The sequence below is a fragment of the Thermomyces lanuginosus genome, assembly GCF_041956635.1.
Source record: "Thermomyces lanuginosus strain ATCC 200065 unplaced genomic scaffold VTN49scaffold_15, whole genome shotgun sequence".
NCBI lineage: Eukaryota > Fungi > Ascomycota > Eurotiomycetes > Eurotiales > Trichocomaceae > Thermomyces > Thermomyces lanuginosus.
This window is the reverse complement of record NW_027192349.1, coordinates 66,459-93,469: the sequence shown is the minus strand read 5'-3', so window position 1 is coordinate 93,469 and position 27,011 is coordinate 66,459. Positions and strand designations below refer to the sequence as shown.

The window sequence follows — 27,011 nt, the reverse complement described above, 5'->3', positions numbered from 1 at the left end:
TGAATAGAATCCAGTCAAAGTGTTTTGCTGTCAGCGATTAGCTGCTTGATAATATATGATACAGGTCTGCGGCCAGATAATCTCTCAACTGGTAGGTACACTTCTCTTGAGATTGAGACTCCTTCTAGATACAGCGCCAACAGATTATGTATTGCGAACCCAAGGAACATCTCTATCCAACAAATGGGTATATACTAAGCCGAATAAACCAAACCAGCCAAAAACGCCTCCCAATGCCAATCCAACATGCAAGCTACTCATAAAGGCGGGTATGTTCAAGAAACACTACTACGGTGACCCAAACCGGCCTCCAAATCCGGCTCCTCCCCGCGGTCAGACAAACGTGATGGAGCCGCTTCTCGAGAAGGAGAAACAGTGGTTCTAGAACTAGCATCGCGTGGAGAGCGGGGCTCATTCTCGATTGTCGTCGTCACCGCAGCGGGAATCTCGGAATCGCGGCGCGGCGATGGACTCGAACTTACAACCGGGCCGCCGTTATCCAATGATCCTGATCGCCGAGCTTCCTGAGGTTGTTGCGCCAATGGAGGCACGACGGCAGTGTCTGCAGCCGGTGACGGCTGGGCAGCAGTTTGTTCTTCCCCTGACTGTGGAGGAGGGCGAGGTGAGCGAGCCGCAGCGGGCGCCGGCGATGACCACGTAGGTCTTGATCGCTCCCGGGGTGGAATCACCGTCACGGGCAGCTCCTTTGGGGTACGTTTGGTAGAGAAGGAGCCGCCGCGCCAGTGAAGAGGAAGAATCGCACCAAGCAGCTTCGCTGAGCGGGATCCGGTACCGTCCGCTTGGTTCTCGCTGAAGCTGTCGTCGGAATTGTGATCATCATTGTTATTATTGCCGGACGCACGGGACCGGTCTGGGTGCTCGTGCGGGCTCTGAGCTTCCTGGCTTTGGGTTCGTTCCTGTGCGTTGGCGACCTCCTGCGGTGGAGAGGTACGCCGGCGGGTGAAGAAGTTGGCGGCTGCGAGCCACCAGCGGCCTTGGGTTGGGAGAATCGCGGTGCGGCTGTCATTATTGGAAGGATCACTGGTGACGACTTGCATTTCCTTGTCTCCTCCATCTGAAGACGAAGTGGGATCGTGTGGATGCTGGTGGTCAGCAGCATTTTCATCTATCGGCGGCGTTGGACTTGTGACGGTGTGATAGCGCACGTAATACACAGTGCTGGCCACGCTGGAGGTTTCCGCGCGACTGACGGGTGATGCGGCCGCTGGCGGGACGGAGAGGTACTCAATCGACGTTCCCAGTTCGTGCGAGAGATTGTGCGTTGCCTGACGACTTGCACGATGGGCACTCTGCGTCCGACGCAACTGTCGCCGGTGGAGGCCCATAACGCCTCCCCACGTTGCGCCGGTGCCGCGCCCGCCGTCGTGGCCACCCCGGCTGCCCGCCGGTCGAGGCCAGTCAACTTCCTCCGACGGAGTAACCTCGAGCATCTCGTCACCGTCGAAGATTTCCCGGCCGAGGATGCCGTCCTTCCGCTCGTCGCGCTCCAAGGCCTCTATTCGTTCGACCCATTCCCAGACTACCACGCTTGCGGCTGTAGAGCCCACCCATCGAATATACTCACCCCATCCGGAAACGTTGGGAGAGGAGATATCGAGGATGAAGAACACCACGGGAATCAGAACAGCACTCAAAGACAACAACGCCACCAGACAAATATTTCGCATCTTTGGATGAAAGAACGCGAACCGATGCTTCGATAATGAGTAAAAGATCACCCATGCTGCGTAGAGAAGGTTCAATGCCAACTCGAACAAATAAGCCAGCGCCGGGATAGCGTCTTCAAAAAGCCGAGGATGTGTGTTGGACGCGCCCACCACAAAATTATCCAAAATGGCAAACGTCGTATCTAGCACGATGAGTGCAAAACCAACCCACTTGATCATCACTTTCTCTTTATGGCGTGGGAACAGACGGATGAGAGTCTGCACCTGCGCCAGCCACAGAAACGTACTGGACACGACGCGGACGACGCGCAACTCGATCCCATCCATCACCTCCTGAATCATGGCGGCTGAATCTGTATAACCGCGGTTGTACTGCCTCTCAGCGACGTGCAGCGAGTCCACCGTCGCGATCGTCAAGGACGAGGCAACGAGCACCGCGGCCACCTTCTGCAGCCAGGGCCGCCCGCCGACACCGACAACGGACGAGCTTCCACGATATGAGCCGCTGATTACGCCATGACGGCCGAGAAAATTCCCACCACCTCCGGGTCCACCAATGTAGAAGGTACGCGGGGTGATGAAGAGGATGATGACCAGCACGTAGCTTACCACGGTCATACACCCGATGGCATACAGCTGCGGGGAGACCGACGAGTAGAACGGGTCTCCTGATGTGATGATCGCGGATGGTCTGGATTCAGGCGCACCGGTGCAGGGAGGCTGGTAGACGAGGTTGTCGGTCAGGGTCATAGAAAAGGTGCGGTTGATGGTGAGCACGCCTGTCCAAGTACTATTGTCAGTTCCGCAAGGTCAGAGATCGAAGATATCAATCGCATAGACCAACCATCACTAGGAAGCAGCACCGGTGTGCATGTCGGATCGAGCGAAGTGACCGGAGACGGTGGGCTAGCCCATAACTGACGGCGCTCCAGGTCCGACATGGTCCTGGAGCCCTAGTCACTATGACTATGAATCTGCGCGACTTTTCGCGCAATTGCCCGCGGGGCGGAGGCGCGCACCCCGACACGATCAAGTCGGCCAGGTCCGAATATCAGCCATGAGCGGCTTCGCTATGCGGCGGAGGGATCAGTCGATCGCGGACGACGGAAGAGAGCGCGCGGTCAGTAAGTAATCAGATAGTTGCGTTGTCAATGTCTGGTCGGCGCGAATCTGCTGGGATAATCGAAGCCAATGTCTAGCAAAGTTGAGTCGGTCGGGGTCCAGTCAGCTGTCGATCAACCCAGACGATCTGTCTCGACTCTCGAGTTGCTCCCTCCTCTCCGTTTGCTTGATGAGCCTGGCAAAAAGCCCGGACATGCCAAGATAATGCCAAGCTTGCGCCAAGATCGGTCCGCCACCCCTAGTTTATCACGTGACTATACCGATCTTCGAACGGCCGATTGGCTGAATTGGATGCATCAGATAAGCAGCTGTTCCTGTGCTCAACGGGCCGGGATTACAGTCGAGAGGTTTGTAGACCGTAGTCAGGTAAAAAACATTACTAATTCAGGGCAATTTATCGATCAGAATCACAATGAAACACTATCGTACAGCACATCAAGTCATCCCATCCAGGCCACGGGAGCGAAGCGCATGCACCGGGCTCAAAAGATTGTCCTTCGGTTTGGCCATGTCGGAGCTCGACCCGGCAGTCGTCGTGAGCCGAAGGGGCTCCGGAGTCTTGCGAGAATGCACCGTCATGTCACTGCTGGCGAAACTATCCTCGCTGTTCTGGCGGGAGAGGGTCGACGGGGTCCGTTGCCCAACGCCCGGACCCATCAGTCCTCGGATACCGCCGGTCTTGCGCAGTGGCAAATCCGTCGTTCCCGCCGTCAGCACATACAGGAGATACTTGAGGTTAGGGAGCGTGTGGCGGATGTCCAGCACTCGAAGACCGCGGCGGTTCAGGAGAAATTCAATATCCTTGTTCAGCAGGAAGACGCCGTATTCGAAACGATACTGGACGTTGACAGGGTACAGCGGAAACGTACGCTGCGGAAGAGACACCGATACAGGGTCTTCAATGACAGAACTGGAGGAGTACGGTTTGATAGGGTAGGGGATCGGGGCAGAGAGGTAAAAGGACAGGAGGTAGACGACGTGGGCAGTGTAACCCAGTGCGGCGGCCACGGTATCGCGGTCAATGTCGTCGAATGTCGAGTTGGGCAGAGGCAGTCCAGCGATGGTAAAGGCAAGGGGCTTGCCCGGGATGGGCTCGATAGGGTAAATTTTCATCAGATCCTCGCAGATGCGACGAATCTGTCCGCTGGCATCGTCGTGAACCTTGGCCAGCAGAGAGGCGCTCGCCGCCATTTTTGACTCGGCGTCAGGTAGGTGGCTGCTAATGCTTTCCTGAGTCTGACGGCCGCGAGCCATGGCTTCGCGTCGAGCCTGCAAACTGGCCATGAGTGCTTCTTTGCGGCGGATCTTGTTGCGTAGCTGCTTTTTCTCATTCGCGACAGCGCGCTGCGCGGACGCGACTCTTTCCTGCGCTTGAGACACTCTGTCAACTGCCTCCAAATTTTTCTGATTCTCCTCGAGAATCTTGTTGATTTGTGCCTCTAACTGCTCTCTCGTTGCCAGTGCATCCTGGATGCACTCATCCAATGTAGCTAGGCGCATTAGCGCATCGTAAGAGGATGTAGTCTGAACGTCCCCTCGAAATGAAGCGGAGGGTGGTGCCCGAGGGGCCGGAGGAAGATCAGTGAGATTGGCGTAAACGCCGTCAGCGAAATGAAAGAGGAACGAGTTTGGCGGCAGCGGCTGATGAAACGTCTCAATGGTCTTTCCAAGGAACTGTAACGACCGCAGACTTAGCCGAAGCTCGACCAGCAAGGTGTATTCGGCCATGACCTCCGTCTTGGCCCACAGCTTGACGGTCAATTCATCGCGCCGTGATATTCCCGGGCCACATAGGTTAAGGTCAAAAGACCGAAAGGTTGGGTTGGCGGACTTCTCGACTACTTCGCTAATGTACACGGGATCCTCGACACCGTCGCAATGAAGAGAAAACCACGTATCCGCCATGCGCGACCGGACGACATCCTCTAGCTTGCCCTGTCTAACTTCGGGGGTGGCGCCGCTCCAGGGTAAGGTGCTTCGGCGGCGCAGCTGTTCCGGACTTTTTTCTGCTCCCTGTGACTCCCTTTTGCGTGGCGTATGGTTCAAGTCCGTATACGACCGCGAATGGTGCAGCGCACGAGTTTCGGGCTGCAGCAGCTTATCTGGCGTTTTAAGGGTGGTTGGAATGTCATCTTCGTCAATTGTCTTGCCGCGCGGGCGGGTGGGAGGCGTGATGACGAGGTTGCGCACGGAGATGCCTTGCAAATGGCGTAGCTTGCGATTCTATAGATTCTCATAAGCCGCTTATTCCGTACAAAAATATCAGGAGATAATAAGCAATACCAATTGAGACTGCCATGGCCGTTCGCGACGACTGTCAGGCTCCAAGCCTGTAGCGGAAGACATGGCCTCTACTCAGCAATCATTGCGAGCACGGCGCAATATTGAACGGCCCATTCGGAGCGCGCTGGGCCCCAGATAACATTCTGGTGGGCGTTTTGACAGATGCCTGACTCCCTGAAGCTGCAGATTGAATGACGAGGGCGGCATAACCCAATCGGGTAAAGGGCTGATTAGATCAAAAATTCACCTCTAACATCTTCTCCATCAATAAACCACTAGCTATCAATCCGCCCTACGATTGCGACCCCGTCTGATTCGACTCTGAATCGGATTTATTGAAGGGGAATTGTTGTCATTCTGGCCGCCATGGCCAGCGCATCTGCTCCCGCCCCGGTCAAGCCGGCGGTCACAAAACTCCTCGACCCGAGCAAGATCGCGGCATCATGGAACATCGTCCGGCGACCGCCATTGCCGAATAACATGGTTATCCAGGGCAAACCGCGGCAGCAAGGATCAAACGCATTCAAAGAGTTCCAAAAACTTGAGGGAATCCGGCTGCGAAAGGCATTGAACCGTCTGACGCACGGCAAGAACATTTACGTCTACAACAACCTGCGGACGAACCAGGTGGTGTACTCATTGACAAGACATCTGGAGGTATTAAATTCCACTCAATTGGCCTCATGTGACGATGCTGATGATAGCAGAAAAACAATGTCCTTTCCCAACTCATCTTCCACCGCAAGAAGAGCATCCCCGCGCAACTCCGCAAGGATGTCTGGGTCCCTTACTACTCTGTCCACTTTGACGACGCCAAAGTCGGGCTCCGAGCATACCATCTCCTCCGCGAGTTCTCGATGCAACGCCAGCTCTCCCCACCGCGCGAGTTGATCACCGTAACGGAGGAATGGATTGCACGTAAACGGCCACGCGACCCCATCGAAGCTGAGAAGTTTGACCGTGAATGGCGACCCAAGATTGGCGCCTTGCTGGACAAGAAGGAGCGCGCACGCAATTTGATGGACCAGAAGGCCACGAGTGTCGCCGATATTGCTGCCGTGCTTCACATCCAGGAGGAAGAGATTAAGAACGGCTTCGGCCAGCCGAACCGCGAGTACAAGACGCGCAAGGAGCGCAAGCGCCGACGTGCCGCCCGCCAAAAGGAGGCTGAGGTGTCAGCCAAGGCAGCGGAGCGCATCCGTCAATTCGAGAACCTGATCAGCACTGATGAGGTGCAGTACAAGGTCGCCGATTCAACCGAGGAACAGGTCACCAACCCGATGGAGGTGAAGATCCTCTGGTCCGACCTGCATGACGCGCGCTACGCTGCCAAGTGGCCCGAGCGGGTCAAGCATGGCGAGCTGGAGTTGACGCGGGAGTACATCATGCCGGGCCAGAAGAAGATGGGCAACGACGTCTTGGCCAACGATGCCTTTGAGGAGAAGAAACCCGAGCCGGAGACTGTCACTACATCATAGACTGTACCTAAAGAAACCACCTATCTCATGTTTCAGATTGTACAATAGCGGGGATTATGTATTAACGGGCATCAATTACACTTTTGTTCTATGAAATAGTACGGAGTAAAAAGAAGGGGAAAAAAGTTCGATTCTGACGACAGCTAAAATTGACATGGTCAATAAACGCCTGTCCCTCTCAAGACTCGAACGCAAAAAGAAAAAAAACAAAAGTCTGAAATATAATAAGTACTTCTAAGGAGAAATGGAAGTTTTCGCAACGAAAAAGAACAAAAAGCAATAATGTAGTAAATCAGGCTGTTCTCGCATTGTCCCCGGACATGGACATGATGATTTGCAGCGAGAAGTATGAAGAGCTGAAATCAATATAGAAGATGGACTGCTCACTCTCCCTCTGAAAAAAGAAAAAAAAAATAATAAAAGGAAAGGATAAAGACAGTCAAGGAATAAATGGTCCCGCAAGGCATTGATCGAGCAGAAGAAAAGATATCAAGAAAGCAAGAAGAGGAACGGAAAGGTAAAGAAGGACGAAGTATCCCTTCCACGCAACCCCCCTAATATTAGTAAATCGATTGATGGCGAGGTGTCATTTCGGAGACGCTGGTTTGTCCTCCTTTGCTGAATTTGTCGCCTCGCTAATCGTTGGATGGACGGCGGCAGGTGAAGACTTGTCCTGCCGGACAGAGGGAGATTCTGGCTCTTCTGTGTGCGGCCGCTGCTGCTGGTCGGTCGTCTCCTCCTGGATCTTCGCGTTGAGGCCGAGGTCAACTGGAACGTTAGCGTCGGCGGCGGCGGCGGCGTCGAGCTTGCGGCGGGCGTCGTCGACGATCTTTTCGGCTTCACTGACGCCGCCTTTACGTCGCGATTGCGGGTCGCCTTCGACACCGATCGGGTCCAAGCGGCGCTCCATTACGTCGCGGATGATGTCCGCATGGAAGCGCACCACCATACACGACAGGTTGTCCGTGCTGAACCGCGACAGGGCGTGGTCGACAAGAACCTTGGATGCTTCCTGCGCATCAGGGATGTTACGGATGAGGTCGACCGCTTCCTGGTCGCTGCAGACGTCCCAGAGCTAGAAAGAAAGCAAAGAGTCATTTCAGTTTGCGATTCTCAGAATTACGGTGGTTCACTCACGCCGTCGCATGCTAGGATCAAGAACTCGTCCTGATCGGGATGGATGACCGTCTCGGTTGTGTAAGGATGCCCCGTAACGAGGTCCTTGAGGTAGGCATCCCCCAGCGCCCGCGTCACCGCCAGAACGCCGTTTACGCGGTTGTTCAAGATCAATCCGCCGGCATTTGCAATGCGTCGCCCCTCATTCTCATCACCTCCTTTATGATCGTAGGATAATCGCAGAGCCTTGCCGTTCCGGCAGAGGACTATGCGTGCGTCGCCCACGTTGGCCGTGTAGAGGACACGTTGGCGTATTGGTGTCGGCTGTGCCGCAGGCGGGCTCGAATCCACGTTCGACTGTGAATTCGACGTTGCTGCCTGTGCTGATGCGTCTGGGTTCTGCTTGGATTCACCCTCGCTACTACTGCTGGCAGCTGGGGCCGTGGAGCCAGAAGCTTGTGTCGTCTGCGAGCTGGAGGGCATCCGATCTTCCCAGCGCAACACGGCAGCAACGGCGGTACACCCGCTGTTTTTCAATGGCAGTTTCTCCAGCTCTCGGTCGACGCTAGTGAAAGCCTGATCTAGTAGCTCGGGCACTGGCGTGTTGGGATTCCGCCGCATAATGTCCTCTAGGATCAGATGCAGCTTTTTCCCACACCATTCGGCGGCAAAGGTGCCGGCATGGCCATCAAAGATGGCAAAGTAGCCATTGTCCGTCTCCACGACATGGGTCGACTCGTCAGCATTGCTCCCAGAGTCTCCTGGAGAGTCGCTGCCGTCCGTGGAGGCTATCCTCCCCGGCGCTGGAGTTCCCATGAAGTTGTAAAGATAGGCATGCGTATCCTCCATAGTCCGACGACATTTTCGGTTGCGGTCCTCCGTCACGCCAACCTGAAATGATGATCGCGGGGTGGGCCGCGATTCGCCGGCGGAGTTGTTCAGCGAGCCCTGCGGCACGCTCAGTGCGGGATCCATCTTGCCCAACTTGTGGAGTGCGGAGCGCGGCGACTGGTGCGAGTCGCGATGCGAGAAGCGGAGGGTCTCTTTCGCGGAGCTAAAGAAGGATGCGGCCTTGGCCACGGAGAAGCCGCGGTGTTTCTTCTCGCCGTTGGTGGATGTCGGCGTCGGGGTCGTCGCGTCGTCGCCGGGACTGCGCGAAGATGTGGCGGAACGCGGCGAGAGACGTTTGTCGCGGTCGAAGCCGAGATTTGCAGTGTTCAGGGTCAGACTAGTAGGGCCGGTCGCCGAAGACGATGGCGAGGAGGATGACAGCACCGACGTCTCTGCTTTCTCCTTGGCCGGGCTGGAGCCGAACATTCTGTTCAGCAGCCCGCCATGTGAAGCGTCACTGCGACGCCTACTAGTTATTCCTGCCAGCTTCGACGACGACGACAACAACAGATCCGACGCCAGGCTCATTCACGGTTTTGCGAAGGGGGCGAAATTCACGGACTGACGGAGGTCACGGGGGAGGATACGAGAAATGAGCTATTGTCACGATCAGCGTTGGAATAGTCTCGACCTAAAGCTTATAGCAACTATGTGTATTCGATCCCACGAGGGCAAACCATTCGGTTTGAAGTGCCCAGGCAGACAAGTGCGGCTGATGCGGGCGATTCTAGTCGCACAGTGACGCCATGAAGCCTCGGGGATTCCGGTTGCGGCGGGGCCCTGCGTCCCTGGACCAGCACAGCCATCCGGCACCGGAGAGCGCAGAGGGAGAATTTCGACTGAACTTACTGGGTATTGTACGCTGTCGCTGGTAGTAGACAGTGGTAAAGGGGTGAGAATACCGGCCAGACGGAGGTGAATAGGTCTTCCGGGAGAACGGCACGGGAACTCTCCAGCAGCCGGATTGGACCATTGTATGCAGGTCCCAGGCACAAGACAGAGCTACTTGACGTAGAGAAAAGCTGGTTAACGCTTTCGACAAGTAATTTTGGTTTCTATTACAGAGCACCGCAGTGAAGTATCCATTCCCAGTCAAATCGCTGATACAGCTACATGAATCATGGACAATGAACATCAGCATCCCGTCTTGAAATCCAGCCCCCAACGCCCAACGCCGCATGGCCACCCTGTGCAATCCCTCAGATCTTGTCATCGCCGTAGACTGTCCAGTCGAGCCTGCAGTTCCTCATCCCCAGAAGGACCCCCGACGGCTTGTGCCACTTTATCTTCGCCAACACTCTGGCTCTGCAGACCGGTAGGTGTCTCGCCAAGCTACAATCGGTCAGTACGCCGCTGCAAGTAAATCAATGAGGGACATGTAGGACGAACCGCTTGGCCAAGGTCCACCCCAATCTCGTCAAGCACTTCCTTGACAATCTCCTCGCTCTCCTCCTCATCCTCGATGCCCGTCGCCTCATCAATGGCGTCGTCCATGATCTCCTGGCGCTCCTCCATGATCTCGTTTTCACGCTCAAACTCCATCGCGATCCGTTGGAGTGCCGGAAGGTTCATTTGCCTGTTCATGCTACCGAGGAGCATCGTCGCGCCTTTCATGGATTGCATCATTTGCTCGTTACTGCGTACCGTCTAAAGTATGGTCAGCCGGAGCCCCGGCACATCTCCAAATTGAACTAGACTGCATACCTGGATCCTCAACGAAATCGCCTGGAGTTGCGTGCGCATCTGGTAGAACTTTTGGATATACCTACGCCAGCGTGAGCAGGCGGCTCGGATATCCCACTCTTCCGCCGCACTCACCTCCGTGTCCGAACCAGGTCCTTAGCCTGGATCTTGCAGGCGCCGATTTGGCCATTCTTGGCGCTCTTCTTGATATCCTGCACCAGTTTCTTCTCCTGATTCTCCAACTTGATCCGTTCGCGATCCAGTTCCCGCTGAGTTCGCTCCAAGGCTCGCTGATGCTTGCGCAGACGCTCTGCCGGCGTCAGGCGTTTCCCAAAGGCCCATTCGACGATCTGGCGCAGTTAGCGGGACATAGATAGCATATAGAAGATCAGCGAACTGTACATTCATGGCGGCCAAGATTTCACGCAAAATACCACAACCGCTTCTATGATTCCCACATTCACGGGCACTGAAACTACTAGTAATAGGTACTGACCTCTGTTGATAGGTACAAATCAATGGCTGACATCAAGGCGGAACGCGGCGGGTACCATGAAGATGCCAAGAAATGTTGATACTGTACTAACTGTATTAGGAATAGCCAATCATCATCGAGTAACGCAACCCTCCATCTTGAAATTCCATGCTTGCATGAAATCAGGGCCCGTCATCTCCCTGAAAAAAAAATCTCTACGACGGATTAGATGTTGTTCATGGAGACCGCTCCTGCTAGCTGATCGCTGTTGTCGCCACTCCGCGCCTCCGTGATGAGCCAGGAATACTATCCGTACAAGGGCAAACCGCCCTCCGGGGAATCGTCCTCGAGCCGGCGACAAGATGACGAATCGACCGATTCCGAGTTTTCGGCTCCGCACGGGTCCGTGCCATATATGACCGTCGGAAATGGGACAATGTCGGCAGAAGCAGAGGCGCTTATGGCGTCGTTGAATCGAGACTCGGGATATGGAGGCAGTATCTCCGGCGACAGCGCTGCGGAGGATCGTTGGCGCGCGGGACTGCTGGAAGACCGGCCGACCCCGGCGCACACGCCCACGCGTCCTGGCGAATTCAGCCCAGCCGGTATGTTGGGATATTTTGCGGGAAGAATGCGTGAGCTAACTGGTTGTAGCGGAGCAAGAGCGACAGGCGCTGGCAAGCCATGTTCACCAGCTGCAGTAGTAAGTGTCTCCATGAAGCTCGACAACACCCGAAAGCTGACAATCCCAGTAATGCAAACCGTACCAAGTTGAACCGTGCGATTAATCGGACAATCGAGACCCTCAAAGAGTTGCAGGAGATGAACCGCCAGTGGCCGGTCAACTACCCCTCCATCCAACCTTCGCAACGTCCTACCTTGCAGCACACCCAATCCGCCGCGCTGGGCACGAACGACGAGGTCACCTGGCGCCCGCAGCAGCTGAGACGTGCAACAACGTCTCTGGGTGGCGACGAGGGCGAATCCAGTGCAGCTGCCGAGCGCCGCGCAGCCGCCGCGGAGCCTCGCTTGATCACACCTCAGATCGCGCAGGAGTTTTCCATTCTCAAACTAGACCTTAAGCTTGGTGCATTGCCCCAGGCGGAGCTGGTGCATTCTCTCGAGAAGACTTCAATAGCATCATTACTAGATGGCAAGATCAGTCAGAGCATCAAGCATCTGCTGTCTCTGCGAGATCGGATCGAGGACACATCGAGCAAAGTGTTGGTGACGGGAGATCTTAACGCTGGAAAGTCGACGTTCTGCAACGCACTGTTGCGCCGAAACATCCTGCCGGTGGACCAGCAGCCTTGCACAAGTATCTTTTGCGAAGTTCTCGATGCACGGGAGAATGGCGGCCTCGAAGAAGTTCACGCGGTACACAAGGATAAACAGTACGATCGCAACGACGAAAGCACCTACGATGTTTACCCGCTGTCCGAGCTTGAGAATATCGTAGTGGACAACACCAAGTACATGCAGTGCAAAATCTACATCAAAGACGTCCGGCCGATTGACGAGTCTCTGCTCAACAATGGCGTCGTCGACATTGCGCTGATCGATGCACCGGGCCTGAACTCCGACTCCGTCAAGACCACGGCGGTATTTGCTCGACAAGAGGAGATTGATGTGGTGGTGTTTGTTGTGTCGGCCGCAAATCACTTCACATTGTCTGCACGGGACTTCATCATGAATGCGGCGCACGAAAAGGCATATATTTTCATGGTGGTCAACGGCTTCGACAACATTCGTGACAAACAACGATGTCAGCGCATGATTCTGGAGCAGGTAGCCAAAATGAGCCCCCAGACGCACAAGGATGCGAGTGAGTTGGTTCACTTTGTGTCCAGCAATGCCATTCCGATGGCTCCGGGGGCAGTAGTTAGTTCCGGGTCGGGATCCGGTGGCGGAGGTGGCTCGGATTCATCCGATGATGAAGGCGATGACTCGGACAAAGGGAAAGGGAAAGGGAAGGATAAGGGTAAACAGAGAGAGGATCAGAGGCAACGGATCCGAGATTTCGAGCATCTCGAGAGCTCGCTGCGGCGGTTTGTTCTGGAGAAGCGGGCGCGCTCCAAGCTGGCTCCCGCCCGAACGTACCTCCTCAACGTGCTTTCTGACCTCAACGCCCTGGCGGCGGTCAACCGGGATGTGGCACAGTCCGAGCTGGAGCGCGTTACAGCGGAGCTCGACGAGATCGTCCCCGCCTACGAGAACGGCAAGGTGAAGAAGTCCGAGATCGAACAGGAAATCGAGAACAAGATCGACACGACGTGCACCGATGTGTATGACTACACCCGAACGACGCTGAACCGCACCATTTCGCAGGTCTCGAAGGCGGATCTCGGCGTTGCATACCCCGGCCTGCTGTCAGTTCTGCAATTCGCGGAGGACCTCAAGGCCGCCATGCTGGATCAGATTTCCGCGTCTGTGGACCACTGCGAGAACTACGCGCGAGCCAAGACGGTCCAGGGCGTGAATTTCATCCAGCAACTGGGCATCCTGCACGTTGGCGAGGACCGCTTCTCTCCGCTCAATTTCCGAGCAGACATGATGTTCCGCAAACGTCGACACGCGCTGGCACGGCAGGTGGACGCCGAAGTCGAACTCTGGGACTTCTTCGACATCCAATCGCTATGGGAGCGACAAGAAAAGGTCGCTGGTACCGGCATGGCAATGACGGTAGTTACCGTGCTCGGCGGACGCGCCATCGGCGGCGGAAGCCTTGGCTGGCTGGACGGAGTACTTGGCGCCGCGCGAGTCGTCGGGGGGGTGCACAACAACAACCTCCTCCGAAAGCTGCTCGTTCCTGGCCTCATTGCCGCTGCAGCGCTCACCGTCGCATACGTCCTGTCAACGATTCCGCAGACGCTTCCAACGCGCCTCTCGCGCAAGCTGGCCGCCAGTTTGGAGGAGCTTGACTACGTGCACGCCAACGCCTCGCGGATCAGCGGCGAGGTCCGCCGTGTGCTGCGCATGCCGGCCGGCAACCTTCAGTCATGCCTTGCTCAGGGTCTTGAGGAGCTCGCCCGGCGGAGAGAATCTGTCACCCGGTCTAAGAATGAGAGCGAGACCGCTTCCAAGTACTTTACGCAGTTGCTCCGCGCGTCGCGCGAGCAGCGCGAGGCTGTCGAGAGTGTCGATCTGGAACCGCCCCTGCCGGGCGCTCTGGCTTGATCTCTCCTCTTCCGTGTACTTTTCTATATATACCCCTTTGATAGCAACTGTTATGTATACCCTTCTCTTCTTCTTTTATTCATCTTCATATGTTTGCATTCACTTTGATTTTTAACGGCGTTGCATGGCGCCGTGGGAGGCAAAAAAATGACTAAAAAGGACTGCATGTCCGTCATGAGGAATCCTGTATCATGCATGCATCCATGTCCTGTGTATACTTTATATACCAAATCGATTCCTGTATCGTATATTATCCATGATGTGTTCCCATGCTCCATCGGACGCCCCGTATGTACATAGACTCTAATATTGAACCAGACAAAATTCCCAAACTCCATCACATGCAATCATTAGAATCAACAAAACGCCCCAATCTCCCAAATACTGTAATGCCCCGAGATCAAAAATCATTCCGAATCATCATCCCAAAACGGCATCCGTTTCCCTTCCCTATCTTTTTCCTTTTCTTTTTCCTTTTCTGCGAACCGTCTACTGCGTCTAGTTGTTCGTCTGTGGCCGCCTATGTCCACGTCGTCCGTGATCACGGCTTGTTTTGTAGCCGTGGTTGTCGTTGTGGTTGGCTGTTGTTGTTGTTGTGGTTGATTTTGTTGCCGTTCTTCTTCTTGTTGTTGATCAGCAGCAGCGTTGTTTCGTGCCTTCATCGCCGCCCGCTGCATAATCTTTTCTCGCATCCGCATTGATTCCGGATCCTCGTAGTTGAGCTGCGTCATTGGTGGAGGCTCCTCATCTTCGACGACAGGGGAGTCGATGTACCCTCCTCCCGCTACTCCGGTTGTGGACTTGCCGGTGGTGGAGAGGAAGCTGTTGTTTCTACTCGTCTTGGCGCTGGGTTCCTGCTGATGGCTCATGCTCGTGTTCTCGTCGATCGCGCTGCCGTAGCCATCCTCGTTCAGCGTGTCGATAGAACTTGTGCGCGAGAACGCACCGCGTCGGATTCCAGCACCGGTGGTGGTGAGGTTGGTCATCGTTGACGTTGTGGATGCGCCGGAGAGCGCGCGGTTGAGGATGCTGCGTTTGTGCTGTGGACCATTGGGATTATTCTTTGTAGGAGATTCGCCAGTAGTGTTGTTTTGGTTATTGCTGTTGCTCTCCCGTGCTTGTTTTAGGAAGCTGCTGATTGCGGACTCAAGAACTCTGGATGAGCTCCGCGAAGGGGGCTTCTTCCGCGCGGCTTCGTCGGGTTTGTCTTTCTTCTCCTTGTCACCGTCAACCGATTTATGCGGGGATGCCGTTGCGCTTCTGTCGCTGGGCGGCGGCAGCATGCTGCTGTGTTTCTGCGGTGAGATTGATGCCCGCCGCGAGAATGATTCGCGATCTTTTGCTTCGGCGTGTGGGCGCAAGGATGACCTCTCCTCAATCCTGCCAGACTGTGATTGCTTCGTGTGGATCAAGTACGGTTCAAAGGGCTTCTTCTGTCCTGTCTGCACCGAGATCCAGAGCCAGTCCGCAGAGACAGCAGGTACTCCCCACTCAGCCGTGTGCCGAAGCTTCTCCGCATTCGCAGTGCGTACATCATTGCATACCAGAACCGAGGCACTGGGTGTTAGATACTCCTCATATGTAGCACCTGCAAAGTCAGCCCGAATTTTTCGCTTCCGTCGTCGATACTCACCCATGACTTTGACGAGCTTCGACAAATGGAGCAGATCGATTCCGGCAAAGCCTGTGGAGCATATTCGCATTTTGTCGAATCCTTCTCCGGTCAGTATCTTGCACAGAGATTTCAAACAAACTACCTACCTGGTATTGGAAACGATGGAAATGGTGTGCTGGTGACATGAGCTTCCGGAGGGACCAATCGCTTCTGATCCAGACACCGCTCCAACCACATATCTGTGACAGTCTCGTACTCTTCCTCGCGTCCAATCGACGGAATTTCCGAGCGTGGAAGCTTATGCGGTACGATAAGAAAATTGCGACCTGCGCCTAAGCCGCTAATTGTCGCCTGGTTGGAGTCGGAAACTTGGGCGCCGTTGACCTCCAGGTGATCGCGTAAAACTGCGACCTATACCAGTCAGACTCGTCACACAGATAATGCGCAGTCGACTTACCTGTTTGGATGTAAATCCGTGAACGTAGAACCGACAACCATATAAGAAGCCTTTTGGCTCTTCATCTGCATCATTGTCAAGCAGAAAGCTGCCAACTCGTTTGTCCGTAACGGTCGTGTCACTAACGAAGGACCTTGCCGTCTGCAGCTTCGACATCTGAGGAGCAACCGGCGGCTTTTCTTCTTTCGGAGGAACCGTCGTTGCTTGGTTCTGCTCTACAGTGAAGCCACCACCTACAATGTCTCCCCAGATGCCTTCGTTCTGGTCACCCAGTTTGCTACTAGTCACCCTGCGCAGTTTGCGAGCACGTGGATTCGCGGACGTGATAGATGGCTCCCGTTTCACCGGCTTTTGAGAAGCAACATCACGCTCCCAGGCGCCAACCCCTTGTTTTTCTACCGGCAACGAAGGATCATACCGCGATTCATCCAGCACCATCCCCCGCTCCAAGCTGTCCTCGAACCATTTCACGCTCACCACATTAATCCGCCACTCCCTCGCGTACTTGTACTTTTCTCCTCTTGGCTCCTTCGCAATCAAGTGCGTGACTGACTTGGTGAGATCCTTTCTGAACTCAGCCCCGTTGGCTGACAATGTGTCCCGAAGGTAGTTCCGATATGCCACTTTCAGCCCCCAATCCATTAGTAAAACTTATCCTGCGACATCGGGTCTGTCGCACAAACTTACTGTCATCGAATCCAGTCACACAGATCTTCAGGCCGTAGAATGTTGGTACTCGGTACTTCTCCTCCAGCGCCTTCAGGTCCGTATCTCCTCCCTGCATCCATGATTGTCTGACAGCTTCGATCCATTCCGGCAGCAAAACGACAACATCGCTTCGTGCGCGCGCCACAAACTTGTACTTTTCGGTATTTACCTCGCCGACGAGTAGGTGCGTTACATCCGAGGTCAGATCGAACTCGTGCGTTGCTCCCATTTGCCTTGCATAGTCCGCCAGCTGGGACTATTCACAAAGCTCATATGTCAGCTGCGATCTCCATGATTTGTCGGCCTGTTCTTGCGTACCCGTTGTTCCGGCGAAATGGACGTGAAGCAGAGGACGACGCCGGCGAGAGGGCGCTCCTTGTCTGGGCACTAGTTAGCAGCCGAACACGTTCAGCCGTCATCAATTGACTCACCCGCAGCAATCCCATCTGCCATGCTTCATTGTATCGATGTTGAAGAGCTTACAGTAGAGGGGTGTTCGCTTTGCGTCTTTGAATCGCGTTGAAGCGCGTTTTCACGTGATCGACATCCGGCCTTGAAATTGGAACAGAGTCTTGGGTTTCAAGTATTGATATCAAATTGATATATTTGTGTTCAAATTTGCACTGAGATATTGCGACTAATACAACTATGTCTACCAACGAGCTATGCCCAATCAGATGAATTATGCGTCTTTCAAGATAAATACCGTACCATTTTCTCATTTCGCTACAATGAACCCACTCGTTTCATAGTCTTTGCCGCAGTGGACATATCAAGCTGCGTCTCTGCACTGTGGCTGCATTTCATGTGCACTATTTCATTCAGATGCCGTCCGCGAAGGTTGGCTCATCATATCGTATCAGCTCGAGGCTGTTATACTTCGCTCAATCGCCTATCAGGTCCGGAACGCCCATCTGGACGAGGTCGTGGACTTGAAAACGCCGCGGGGACAGGGGGGACAGGAAGTCAGACAAGTACGACGACTATGAAAATCGTTTTGTGTGGTTGCTGACGATGTCGGCGCTCTATGATATTATGGCATAGATGCACAAAGTCATCAATATCAGACGAGGAACGATGTCAGATGCAGCGATATCCCACATCGAGACAGCCTATTACAAACTCTACTGTTTGCCAGTGACAGGGCGCCCCGTATCAGTTTACTCTTTCTCGCTTCTCCGTCTTCATGTTCCTATTATTATAACTGCTTGCCTTTCAAGACCCTCCACTATGAGTACCAATTCTGCACTAGCAACTAATTCTATAGGTGATATATAGATCCATTAGGTAGATATATTGAGCTGACGGTCACATTATGCATTATAATGACAAGATGACAGGCACGATCACACAGTTGATCGTCCCTGACTGCTTGAGCCGTGAATGGCCCAAGTTCATGCAGCTTAACCCTACAAGTAATCCTACTTGCTGGCGAGGTCTTGGCGCCTCGCTAAGGACGGACCTTCACGAACTTCGACCGCACAAATCTGACACATTATCATCCTACTATGTAGGCCATGGCGATGTTTTTTTACCGGATAGAGAGCACATTACGGCCCCTTAGCCAGATGTAATCATCCGATAATTACGAGCTCACCTTCTTCCCTCGTAGGTTAAGCATCAACGAAAATCCGCTTCTGGCCATCTGGGCCCGCCGATGGATCTGGACTCGACCTCGGCCTGCCTCTTCAGTTTGATGGAGCGAGACCAGCGTTGTCTCGATCATTAAAAATGAAGTGCCGTCCTTATCGGAGATTTATGGACGCCTCCAAGGTATCGTCTTGGTCATGCTCTCGACCGCAAGTAAGCCCTTTTTAGACGGACAAAGTCCAATGTCAGTAGCGCCTTTCTTGTCACAGATCAAACCACAACGACGTCGATGAGATCTCGCAGAGTCCCGAAATACCAATGCAGCTGGAGAGGATGCCAGGCGCGCAGGAACGGCTCCAGCTCAGGAGGCACCTCTTCGACTGGAGTCGGTCCGGATGAAAATTTGTCGATTTCAACATACTATGCCCTTCCATCCAATAGCCGCTCTGTGTCCACAAATTTTTCTTCTGTTGTTTGAGCTGGCGCACATCATACGGAGTTCGGGGTGTGCAAACTGACGGAAACGAGCGATTGGAATCCGAAGTTCCCAGTGGAGAGGGGACTTCTTTTGCATCTGGTATCTTTGAAAGGACGCGATCTGGGTTGTATGGTACAAGACCAACGGCCTCAAAATCCGCTCCGGATGTTATCCTCACGCAGCGCCTTGTCGTGAATTTGGGCATAATGCAGCAAGAATGTCTCCTTTTGGGTGTGGTTGACGCCGTTTTCTGAAAGGCTTTGCACCTGTGCCTTGTATAGACTCTTCAATGAAGAAAAACAAGACGCGTCCAGGGATTGAAGAAAGTGAGACGAGTGTGCCGGAAGATACAGCGCGATAATGCCGTTATCGGAACAGTATTTGTCGAACTCGGCGCTGGTGTGGCTGGCATGGCTGTCAAGAATCAATAGTCGATATCGCCCAGACGTCATTGGCCGAATATGCTTGTCGAAAATCTCCTTCAGCCAATCCAATCCAAGCTTATTGTTCGTCCAGCCGTTGTCGCTCGCGCTGACCATGAAACCTTGAGGGAGTAACTTCACGACTTGTTCGTTATACCAACCCGGCTGTTGAAGTTTCCCTTTAAAGATAACCATTGGAGGCAATCTGCAACCAATCGCGCCGATTCCTTCGACCAATGTCACCCATTCACGATTTGCGGCCTGGAGTTTGAGGGCACAGAGGAGTCGTCACTCTCTGATGCTGTTCCCTCGCCAGAGTTCTCCTGGGACAGAGGGCCTGGGCGTGCAGGCTGACTCGGTGGTAGGAAATGTGGTAGAAAGCACGACTGACGCACGAACCAGGTAAAGTCCCCCTTTAACGCCCATTTTTCGAGCGGCTTGCCCAGCCCGTTGCATGATGTGACAGAGACTTTTCGACGTGTTTCACTTGACAACGCGTTTTATGTCCGGATGTCTATTCCCACCCCCATCGCATCCGTCGCAACAACAATCCGATGCACCGAGTCGGGCTTGAGGAACTCGGTATCAATGCTCTTCCTGTCAGCTTCGGCTATCTCAGCGTGATATCGCACAATCGTCTTAGAAGCCTCTTCAAGTGAAAGACCGGTCCACCACCTCAGGCGTCTGCATATCTCCTCTACACGTGCAATCTCATCCACATACACCATAGTCTTCTCTGTCCGCCCGTCCTAAGGCTGAACAAGGAACCTCAAGTCCATGAACTTCAAAGCCGGGTACCGCACTGGTTGAACATTGTAGAAGAGATCCGGACGATCTATTGATGTGCGTTTGACTAGTACCCCTTCAGCGAAATTTAGGCTTTCTTTCATCGAACTCAGCGTCTTTGGATTAATGTAGCAGATGTCGCAAACCATGGAACGCGATTTATGGTGTCGGCGCGGAACCGAATATTCCCCAGTACTTGGTATGTCTTCCGGAAACCCCAGTGTTCGATGACGTCGGCCTCGTCTACCGCAATCAGCACCAGGTGATTCTGAAACGTGGTGTCCATGGGAATGTCGATAAACTCTTTGCTCGTTGCAATTTCAGGGGTGGTCAGTATATGCATCTGCAGTTTCTGCTTTCATCTCGGAGTTTCGGGAAATTAGTGTTTCCATTTAGGACGCAAGCTCTGTACCCTTCGATTCTATTGATCCTGTCTGCCTGGCCATCCTCCAAGGCAAGAAGACGCATTATCAGCCGTAGTGGAAAGTGGAAGGTTGATGAAATGAGATTGTATTTTTGACTTTAACCAAAGAGGATTAAGCACACTTTGTGTCCAATTTTTATCACGTGACTGGGCTATTTAAGGCCTCAGGCATCGAGGCTTGACGCGCTGTAGCGCCTGTTTTGCGGCGCACGAGAAACGCGTGAGGATAACAGAACAACCTAATGTCAATCCCGTAGCTACGCCCACTCTTTCCGCTTTATCTCACTCATTTTATGTTTGCTCGCACGGTGACGACTCGGCGCCCGGTGTCTCCAAGGCAATTGATTTCTTCGGTGCATCGAGCGGCCTTCGGGGTTGGCCGCTTCCCGCTCTCAACTGTTGCCCTTGAGGGGTCTCACGCGCAAACAATGTTCCATAAAGCAGTTCGGAACAATTCTGGACCCGCGAAGGCGCTCCAGTCCAATTCTGCTCGCGTGAACGCATACAGTGCGTCGACGACAGGGAAATCTCAACAAGTCGCCGGGTTGAAGAGAAAGCTGGAGACAGCTAGCAGCATGTCATCAGCCTTGGGATCGCTCCATAACTCCGTATACTTCGACGAGAACGATTTCGACAGTGACTCTGATCTGGACTTTGACTCTCCAGGCCCGATTCCGCCATCCCGCTCCACAGCCAATACATCTCAGTCACCAACTCTCCCAAAGCCTGCAGCATCAACAAGCCAGAGCCAGACGAGGAATGATACGAATTTAGCAGAGTCGACAGCTCCGCCAAGCAGCACTCCCATCCCATGGTCGTCATCACCCCCGTCGCATTATCTTCCCCCGCAGAAATATCAGAAGTCTCGAACTCTTCCTTGGCTTGCAGAGGAGACAAGAGAGCAAGGAAAATACCCAGAGACGCCGGCACCACGAAAAGAAACAATGTTTTGGGATAAGTCTGCCAGCGCGCTCAAGGACGAACAGCGAGAGCTTCGGAAGCAGAACAAGAAGCGACCGAAACATGACGTTGAACACGTTGAACCCGTTGAACCCGTGTCCCGCAGCAGAGTGCCGGAAATATTCCTCAGTGACGAACAAAGAGCGGTGCTCGAAGCCGTAGTTGATCAGGGAAAGAGCATTTTCTTCACTGGTTCGGCGGGGACCGGTAAATCCGTGTTGATGAGAGAGATCATTAAGAGACTGCGGGATAAATATAGGCGGGAGCAAGACCGAGTTGCAGTCACCGCATCTACCGGTCTTGCTGCATGCAACATCGAAGGTGTGACTTTGCACAGCTTTGCCGGAATTGGCCTTGGGAAGGAATCTGCCTCGCAGTTGGTCAAGAAGGTACGATTTCTGAGCTCTGACTGTGGGATTGCCATTGACAGTCCACAGGTTCGCACGAACCAAAAAGCCCGCAATCGATGGTTGCGCACCAAGGTCCTGATTATCGACGAAGTTTCCATGGTTGATGGGGACCTCTTTGACAAGCTGGAAGAGATTGCACGAAGAATCAGGAACAATGGGCGACCCTTTGGAGGCATTCAGCTCGTTGTCACCGGCGACTTTTTCCAATTACCTCCCGTGCCGGAGGGTTCCAATCGAGAGGCTAAGTTTGCGTTTGCTGCTTCGTCGTGGAATACAGCCATCCAGCATACAGTTCTCTTAACGCGGATTTTCCGGCAAAAAGATCCCGAGTTTGCTGCAATGCTGAACGAGATGCGTCTTGGAAACATTAGTCAGAAAACCGTTGAAGGATTCAAAAAACTTTCTCGGCCTTTGGAATCTCACGATTCACTGGAGGCCACAGAGCTGTGAGGCTTCACTTATAACCCTCTTTACGGCCGGAGTACTCATTGCAAATGCAGGTTTCCTACCCGTGCCGAAGTCGAGCGCGCCAATAATCTTCGTATGAGCCGGCTCACAGGGGACGTCGAAACGTACTACGCTCAAGATTCCGGGTCTATCAAAGATGTTGAGTTGCGAACTAAGCTGTTATCTAACTGCATGGCACCCCAAACAGTTCATCTGAAGACAGGCGCACAGGTCATGCTCATCAAGAATTTGGAAGGCAGCCTCGTCAATGGCTCGATCGGTCGCGTTGTTGGGTTCATGGACCAACAACTGTACAGTTTCGTCAGTAGCCAGGAGGACGACATCATGCTCATACGAGGTGGACGAAGAAAATATGACGAGGAATGGTTCAGCCGAGCCCAGGCACGAGCCCAAGTACGAGCCCTAGAGAGTTCTGGTGGCACCATCAACGCGGGCCGCAAGTGGCCAGTGGTGGCCTTCGTCCTGCCGGACGGGACGGAACGGCAAATCCTCTGCGTTCCAGAGACCTGGAAGATTGAGCTGCCCGATGGAGAAGTGCAAGCGCAGCGTACCCAGGTCCCTCTGATCCTCGCATGGGCGCTGTCTATCCATAAAGCTCAGGGGCAGACACTACCCCGGGTTAAGGTCGATCTCGGCCGTGTTTTCGAGAAAGGTCAGGCGTATGTCGCTCTCAGCCGGGCAACGTCGCGGGAGGGACTCCAAGTGACAGGATTCGACCCAAGGAAGGTGATGGTTCATCCCAAGGTGGTCGAGTTCTATAGGAACTTGGGTAACGCCAACTCAGTGTTGAAGGCGAAGAAGAAAAGCCGCTCGTCTGCGACAAAGCTTTTGGAAGATGATTCTGAGGATGACTAACGACTGTTGGTGAGCCGTCATGGGCTGCAAATTGAACTTTATGCTTCGAGTTAATTGTGTTCTTCGCATGTTCATTCCATTAAATACAGCTTTCTGATACCCTACTACTGCGCATGGAGAAATTGGGTCTGTGGAAGGGTCAATGTCGAAACATACTCTGGCATGATGTATGATTCACATGTATTGCTGCATATAGAGAATCAATTCAACCTAGAAGCAGAAGCGTGCACAGCCAGATTTCACAGCGCTAAGATTTTCCAGCCATTCTGTATCCGGGAAAGGTCATTTCAGTAGCAGCTCCTCTGACTCTCAGCGAGGTGAATTCTTCCAAGATCGGGTGTGTTCATAGCCAACCAACGCAGCAATCGACCAAGCAAGGGTGGTAATAAGATCAGAATCCTGTCCAGCTCATCATTGCAGAGCATCTGTATGATTTAATCAGAGGTCTTTGCGGACCACACAAGCCGCATATATTTGCTTCTTTCGCCGTGAGATCTGCCGACACAGTGATAACCGGGTGACTGATGTGACAGCTTCGGGGAAACTTGAAGTACTACATACGCCTAGGAGTCAAATGCTACGTCCGGCGCGTGATCATTTCCGGGACGGAATACTTACAAGAAACATGTTCTAGGAAGGTATGACAGACTATATACCTCAGCCAAAGGGAGTACGATAACTATCGTTTGTATCTTCTCATCGAAGCTCAAAACGCAAAATCCTGCAGCAGCTCCGACGCAGCGAGGCACTTCTCCGGATGATTCGCTGTGATGAGATGTCGTCATGATCTTTAGGTTCATTGTTTCTTATCACCCACCCAAATCATGCGCCATCCACATGGTAGAGAAGCGTCCGTGACAGAGCTTGTGGTCAATCTGGTACCGTTCATTGAGTAGTCCGTCCAGACAGATGAGGTAGTATGTGTGTGTTGTGTTTCGGGATCGTATCTGCATAAATCTTCTGCGAGTATGATTAGGTTCATCTCTTTGTCTGGGTCACAGGGAAGGCGCCCAAAATTGTGGTCGACGTCATTGCATGGCTTTAGCATTTTTTTCTACAGGTAAGCATGCTCAGGAATGGGTGTCGTAGATGTCATCCTGTCACGCGAGCAACGTTGTCACTGGGTTTTCTGAGTTGTTGTAAGGCAGAAAACAAAACTCTCAGTGATGGTGGTGATAGTCTGACCAACGGAGCAAACTACCTCTTCACACTGGCACGTACTCACATACACGTGCTTCACTTGGTGGCCATTGTGGCATGTTAGTAGTGCATTCCGAATGAAGGCAAGGATCCCGCAATGCAAAGAGTTGAACCAGAGTAGCTCGACCATGTTCACAATATCCACAAACACAGAAACACAGGTACGGTGGAGTGCAAATGTGAAAGCTCCGACAGTGGAGTAGGTAAACGGTGTTGTGCAGAAAGTCTGACGCCGTTGATTCCATTTAGGGCTGCATGAAGCATTTGTAAGGAGTCGTTATAACGACTCGTTTGTAAACCTGTTATCTTATCCCCTTCTGATAATTTATCTTATCGATAAAATCCACGTGACCATTCAGCTCTTATCGATAAGGCATGAAACACGTGACTCGCACTGAGTTGGCCTGCCAGCATGATTGGCGCTTTGTCCTCGCAAGTTTCAAAATTCCACGCTGCCATGTCAACATTGGCTACTATGTAGAGCTTCTGTTGCAAGCTTCCGCTTTGTTTTTGTGCTGTCGTCTCATAATGGAGTCTGATTTTATCGGATACACAGTCCTGGTGACCCTTAAATCCCCTCCAAATGCACGGGTCCGCGGCTCTGTCGCCAGTGTGGTCGGGCAGCGGTTGACCTTGAAAGACGGTATGGACAAAGAATAATATGAAACCTTCCCTCGCTGCATGCTGATCAGGCCAGTGACGCTGCTATGGACTGGCCAGCAATTTCCCGTGTACACCATTGACGCACCGAGCATCTTGGATCTCGAAGTGTCGTCGACCACGCCTTCTACGAGTTCTATGACTGCGCCGTCGCATGGTATTAGCCGGAATGCCATCCCAGCGTCATTGCATGACCCCGCGATTGTGGCGGCGTCGGATGCTGCCCCTGCGGCGCCAGCAGACCCGGCGATCTTGAGCTACTCGAAACCGCCGCAGCTTGCACAGCCCCGGCCACAGGCGGTTGTCAACCCCAAGCTGGAGACAGCTGCGGCAATCCATTCGATCGAGCCTACGACCCCTACTCCAAAAACTGCCGAGAGGAATGGGTCTGATCGAATAGCGGAACTTGAGGATTCACTCAATCATGCCCGTTTGAAGGACAATGAGGACGTTGGTGGATCTGCATCACAAGAAGAGAAAGACCTTGCGGGAGTAGAAGGCGATGTGGATCGTACTGAAAAGGGGCGTACTCGTCGAAATAAAAAGAACCGCCAAGGTCGCGGAAGTGGTGACAACGATCAAACATTCAATGGCAACGGCTGGCGACACACGCCATTCGTCGAGACAATCAAGCCGCGGATACATACTGGAAACCCTGCAGAGGATCAGTATGTACCAAGGTCTACAGGGAGATCGCGACGATCCGGGAGGAAGTCCTACGCGGAGGATCCCAATGGATGGGCTACCGAGGATGCGACGGACATCCAAGAGATGGGCGACTTTGATTTCGAGGGAAATCTGTCTAAGTTTGATAAGCGACGCGTGTTTGATGAGATTCGTCGGGGGGACAAGACAGCAGAGGCAGACCGCCTCGTGAGCTTTAATCGAAGGGCCCGGCCCGGCACGAATGGTGGCAAAAATTTACATTGGTCGGAAAATGTACTGGATACGACGCCTCCCAAGTGGAACAGCGAAGCGGGAGAGACAGATCCAGAGACATGTGAGGAAGCGACCTGCAGGAGCCATACGTCGCGGGATCGGACACGGTCTCTGAAAAGCACTAGCACTGTCGGGCATAGTGCTCTTCCGAATCAACCCCCGGGCACTTTGAAACTGACAACGACAAACCGCACGTGTCCTACAGTCAGTCCGCTACAGATGCTAGAAGTGGAGCAATTGGCAATGACAGAGTACGGGTTGACGGAGGATATGATGGTAGAGAATGCCGGGCGTGGAATCGCGGAGGCTGCCGTAACTCAGCTGCAGGACGATGCCACAACAGCCACGGTGGTCATTCTCACTAGTAACCATCGGACCGGCGCCCGTGCCATATCAGCCGCCCGGCATCTGCGAAATCGCGGGCATCGAGTCAACGTGTGCCTGCTAGGTATCGAGCATGATGCGGAGCTGTTGGAGAGTTGCCGAAAGCAACTGGAGATATTCAGGAAGATCGGTGGGCAGGTTCTCAAATGGGAAGAACTGGCCGCACAGTTTCCAACATCCGACCTTACCGTGGACTTGATTATCGATGCCCTATTCGGAATTCATTTCTCCTTTGACGATCTTCGAACTGACAGCCAAGCCTCGGCTTTTGAAATGATATCCTGGGTGAATCGGAGCAACGCAGATGTTATTTCTGTTGATATACCTTCTGGGCTCTCAGCTTTTACTGGTGAGTGTGCATCAAGCCCACAATATAAGCAAAATTTCTGACCAGACGATAGGCGACGCAGGCAGCATTCAAGGCTCCCATCCATGGGTCAAACCCAAGTCGGTTGTGTGTCTCGGAGCGCCGAAGACTGGTGTGATGCTTGCGTTCGCGTCCGGTGTAGCAAGCTCGTGGCAGCTCTCCGTCGCCGATGTCGGCGTCAGTCAAGTGGTTTGGAGAAAATACGGCACTCGCCGGTGCAATGGTGTGGACTTTGGGAACCGCTGGGTGGTTCCTTTGATGTATCAACCTGCGGCATCGTGAGTTCAGACTTGTTCGACACTGGCGTTTGGAATTTGATGGTTGGTTAGGCTATGGGCAGGGCTCTAGGCGTTATGTACAGTATGGGATAGCGGA

At 53.4% G+C, this 27,011-nt stretch overlaps 10 protein-coding genes across 10 annotated transcripts; 4 read left to right on the top strand and 6 right to left on the bottom strand.

The window, feature by feature from the left end:
- Nucleotides 1-275: 275 nt before the first annotated feature.
- On the bottom strand, nt 276-2,629 carry VTN49DRAFT_278 (uncharacterized protein; the record flags this gene model as incomplete). Its single annotated transcript, XM_069410542.1, has 2 exons — nt 276-2,467; nt 2,533-2,629. 2 exons carry the CDS (start codon nt 2,627-2,629, stop codon nt 276-278), a joined length of 2,289 nt encoding a protein of 762 aa, XP_069271452.1.
- Nucleotides 2,630-3,245: 616 nt separating this feature from the next.
- On the bottom strand, nt 3,246-5,156 carry VTN49DRAFT_277 (uncharacterized protein; the record flags this gene model as incomplete). Its single annotated transcript, XM_069410531.1, has 2 exons — nt 3,246-5,033; nt 5,094-5,156. 2 exons carry the CDS (start codon nt 5,154-5,156, stop codon nt 3,246-3,248), a joined length of 1,851 nt encoding a protein of 616 aa, XP_069271451.1.
- Nucleotides 5,157-5,459: 303 nt separating this feature from the next.
- On the top strand, nt 5,460-6,571 carry VTN49DRAFT_276 (mitochondrial 54S ribosomal protein mL67; the record flags this gene model as incomplete). The annotated part of the gene is made up of 2 exons (XM_069410520.1): nt 5,460-5,750; nt 5,801-6,571. 2 exons carry the CDS (start codon nt 5,460-5,462, stop codon nt 6,569-6,571), a joined length of 1,062 nt encoding a protein of 353 aa, XP_069271450.1.
- Nucleotides 6,572-7,157: 586 nt separating this feature from the next.
- Nucleotides 7,158-9,004, bottom strand: VTN49DRAFT_275 (uncharacterized protein; the record flags this gene model as incomplete). Its single annotated transcript, XM_069410509.1, has 2 exons — nt 7,158-7,646; nt 7,709-9,004. The coding sequence occupies 2 exons, from the start codon at nt 9,002-9,004 to the stop codon at nt 7,158-7,160; spliced, it is 1,785 nt and encodes a 594-aa protein (XP_069271449.1).
- Nucleotides 9,005-9,787: 783 nt separating this feature from the next.
- On the bottom strand, nt 9,788-10,669 carry VTN49DRAFT_274 (uncharacterized protein; the record flags this gene model as incomplete). The annotated part of the gene is made up of 5 exons (XM_069410498.1): nt 9,788-9,910; nt 9,968-10,225; nt 10,283-10,343; nt 10,397-10,611; nt 10,664-10,669. The coding sequence occupies 5 exons, from the start codon at nt 10,667-10,669 to the stop codon at nt 9,788-9,790; spliced, it is 663 nt and encodes a 220-aa protein (XP_069271448.1).
- A 359-nt stretch (nt 10,670-11,028) lies between these two features.
- Nucleotides 11,029-13,913, top strand: VTN49DRAFT_273 (uncharacterized protein; the record flags this gene model as incomplete). The annotated part of the gene is made up of 3 exons (XM_069410487.1): nt 11,029-11,341; nt 11,391-11,439; nt 11,489-13,913. 3 exons carry the CDS (start codon nt 11,029-11,031, stop codon nt 13,911-13,913), a joined length of 2,787 nt encoding a protein of 928 aa, XP_069271447.1.
- A 407-nt stretch (nt 13,914-14,320) lies between these two features.
- Nucleotides 14,321-17,146, bottom strand: VTN49DRAFT_272 (uncharacterized protein; the record flags this gene model as incomplete). Its single annotated transcript, XM_069410476.1, has 7 exons — nt 14,321-15,501; nt 15,547-15,627; nt 15,675-15,939; nt 15,986-16,608; nt 16,673-16,949; nt 17,012-17,073; nt 17,125-17,146. The coding sequence occupies 7 exons, from the start codon at nt 17,144-17,146 to the stop codon at nt 14,321-14,323; spliced, it is 2,511 nt and encodes an 836-aa protein (XP_069271446.1).
- A 1,764-nt stretch (nt 17,147-18,910) lies between these two features.
- Nucleotides 18,911-19,378, bottom strand: VTN49DRAFT_271 (uncharacterized protein; the record flags this gene model as incomplete). The annotated part of the gene is made up of 1 exon (XM_069410465.1): nt 18,911-19,378. One exon carries the CDS (start codon nt 19,376-19,378, stop codon nt 18,911-18,913), a length of 468 nt encoding a protein of 155 aa, XP_069271445.1.
- Nucleotides 19,379-20,821: 1,443 nt separating this feature from the next.
- VTN49DRAFT_270 (uncharacterized protein) lies at nt 20,822-23,086 on the top strand (the record flags this gene model as incomplete). The annotated part of the gene is made up of 3 exons (XM_069410454.1): nt 20,822-21,742; nt 21,791-22,209; nt 22,264-23,086. 3 exons carry the CDS (start codon nt 20,822-20,824, stop codon nt 23,084-23,086), a joined length of 2,163 nt encoding a protein of 720 aa, XP_069271444.1.
- Nucleotides 23,087-24,814: 1,728 nt separating this feature from the next.
- VTN49DRAFT_269 (uncharacterized protein) lies at nt 24,815-26,918 on the top strand (the record flags this gene model as incomplete). The annotated part of the gene is made up of 3 exons (XM_069410442.1): nt 24,815-24,929; nt 24,984-26,618; nt 26,671-26,918. The coding sequence occupies 3 exons, from the start codon at nt 24,815-24,817 to the stop codon at nt 26,916-26,918; spliced, it is 1,998 nt and encodes a 665-aa protein (XP_069271443.1).
- Between the last annotated feature and the right edge of the window lie 93 nt (nt 26,919-27,011).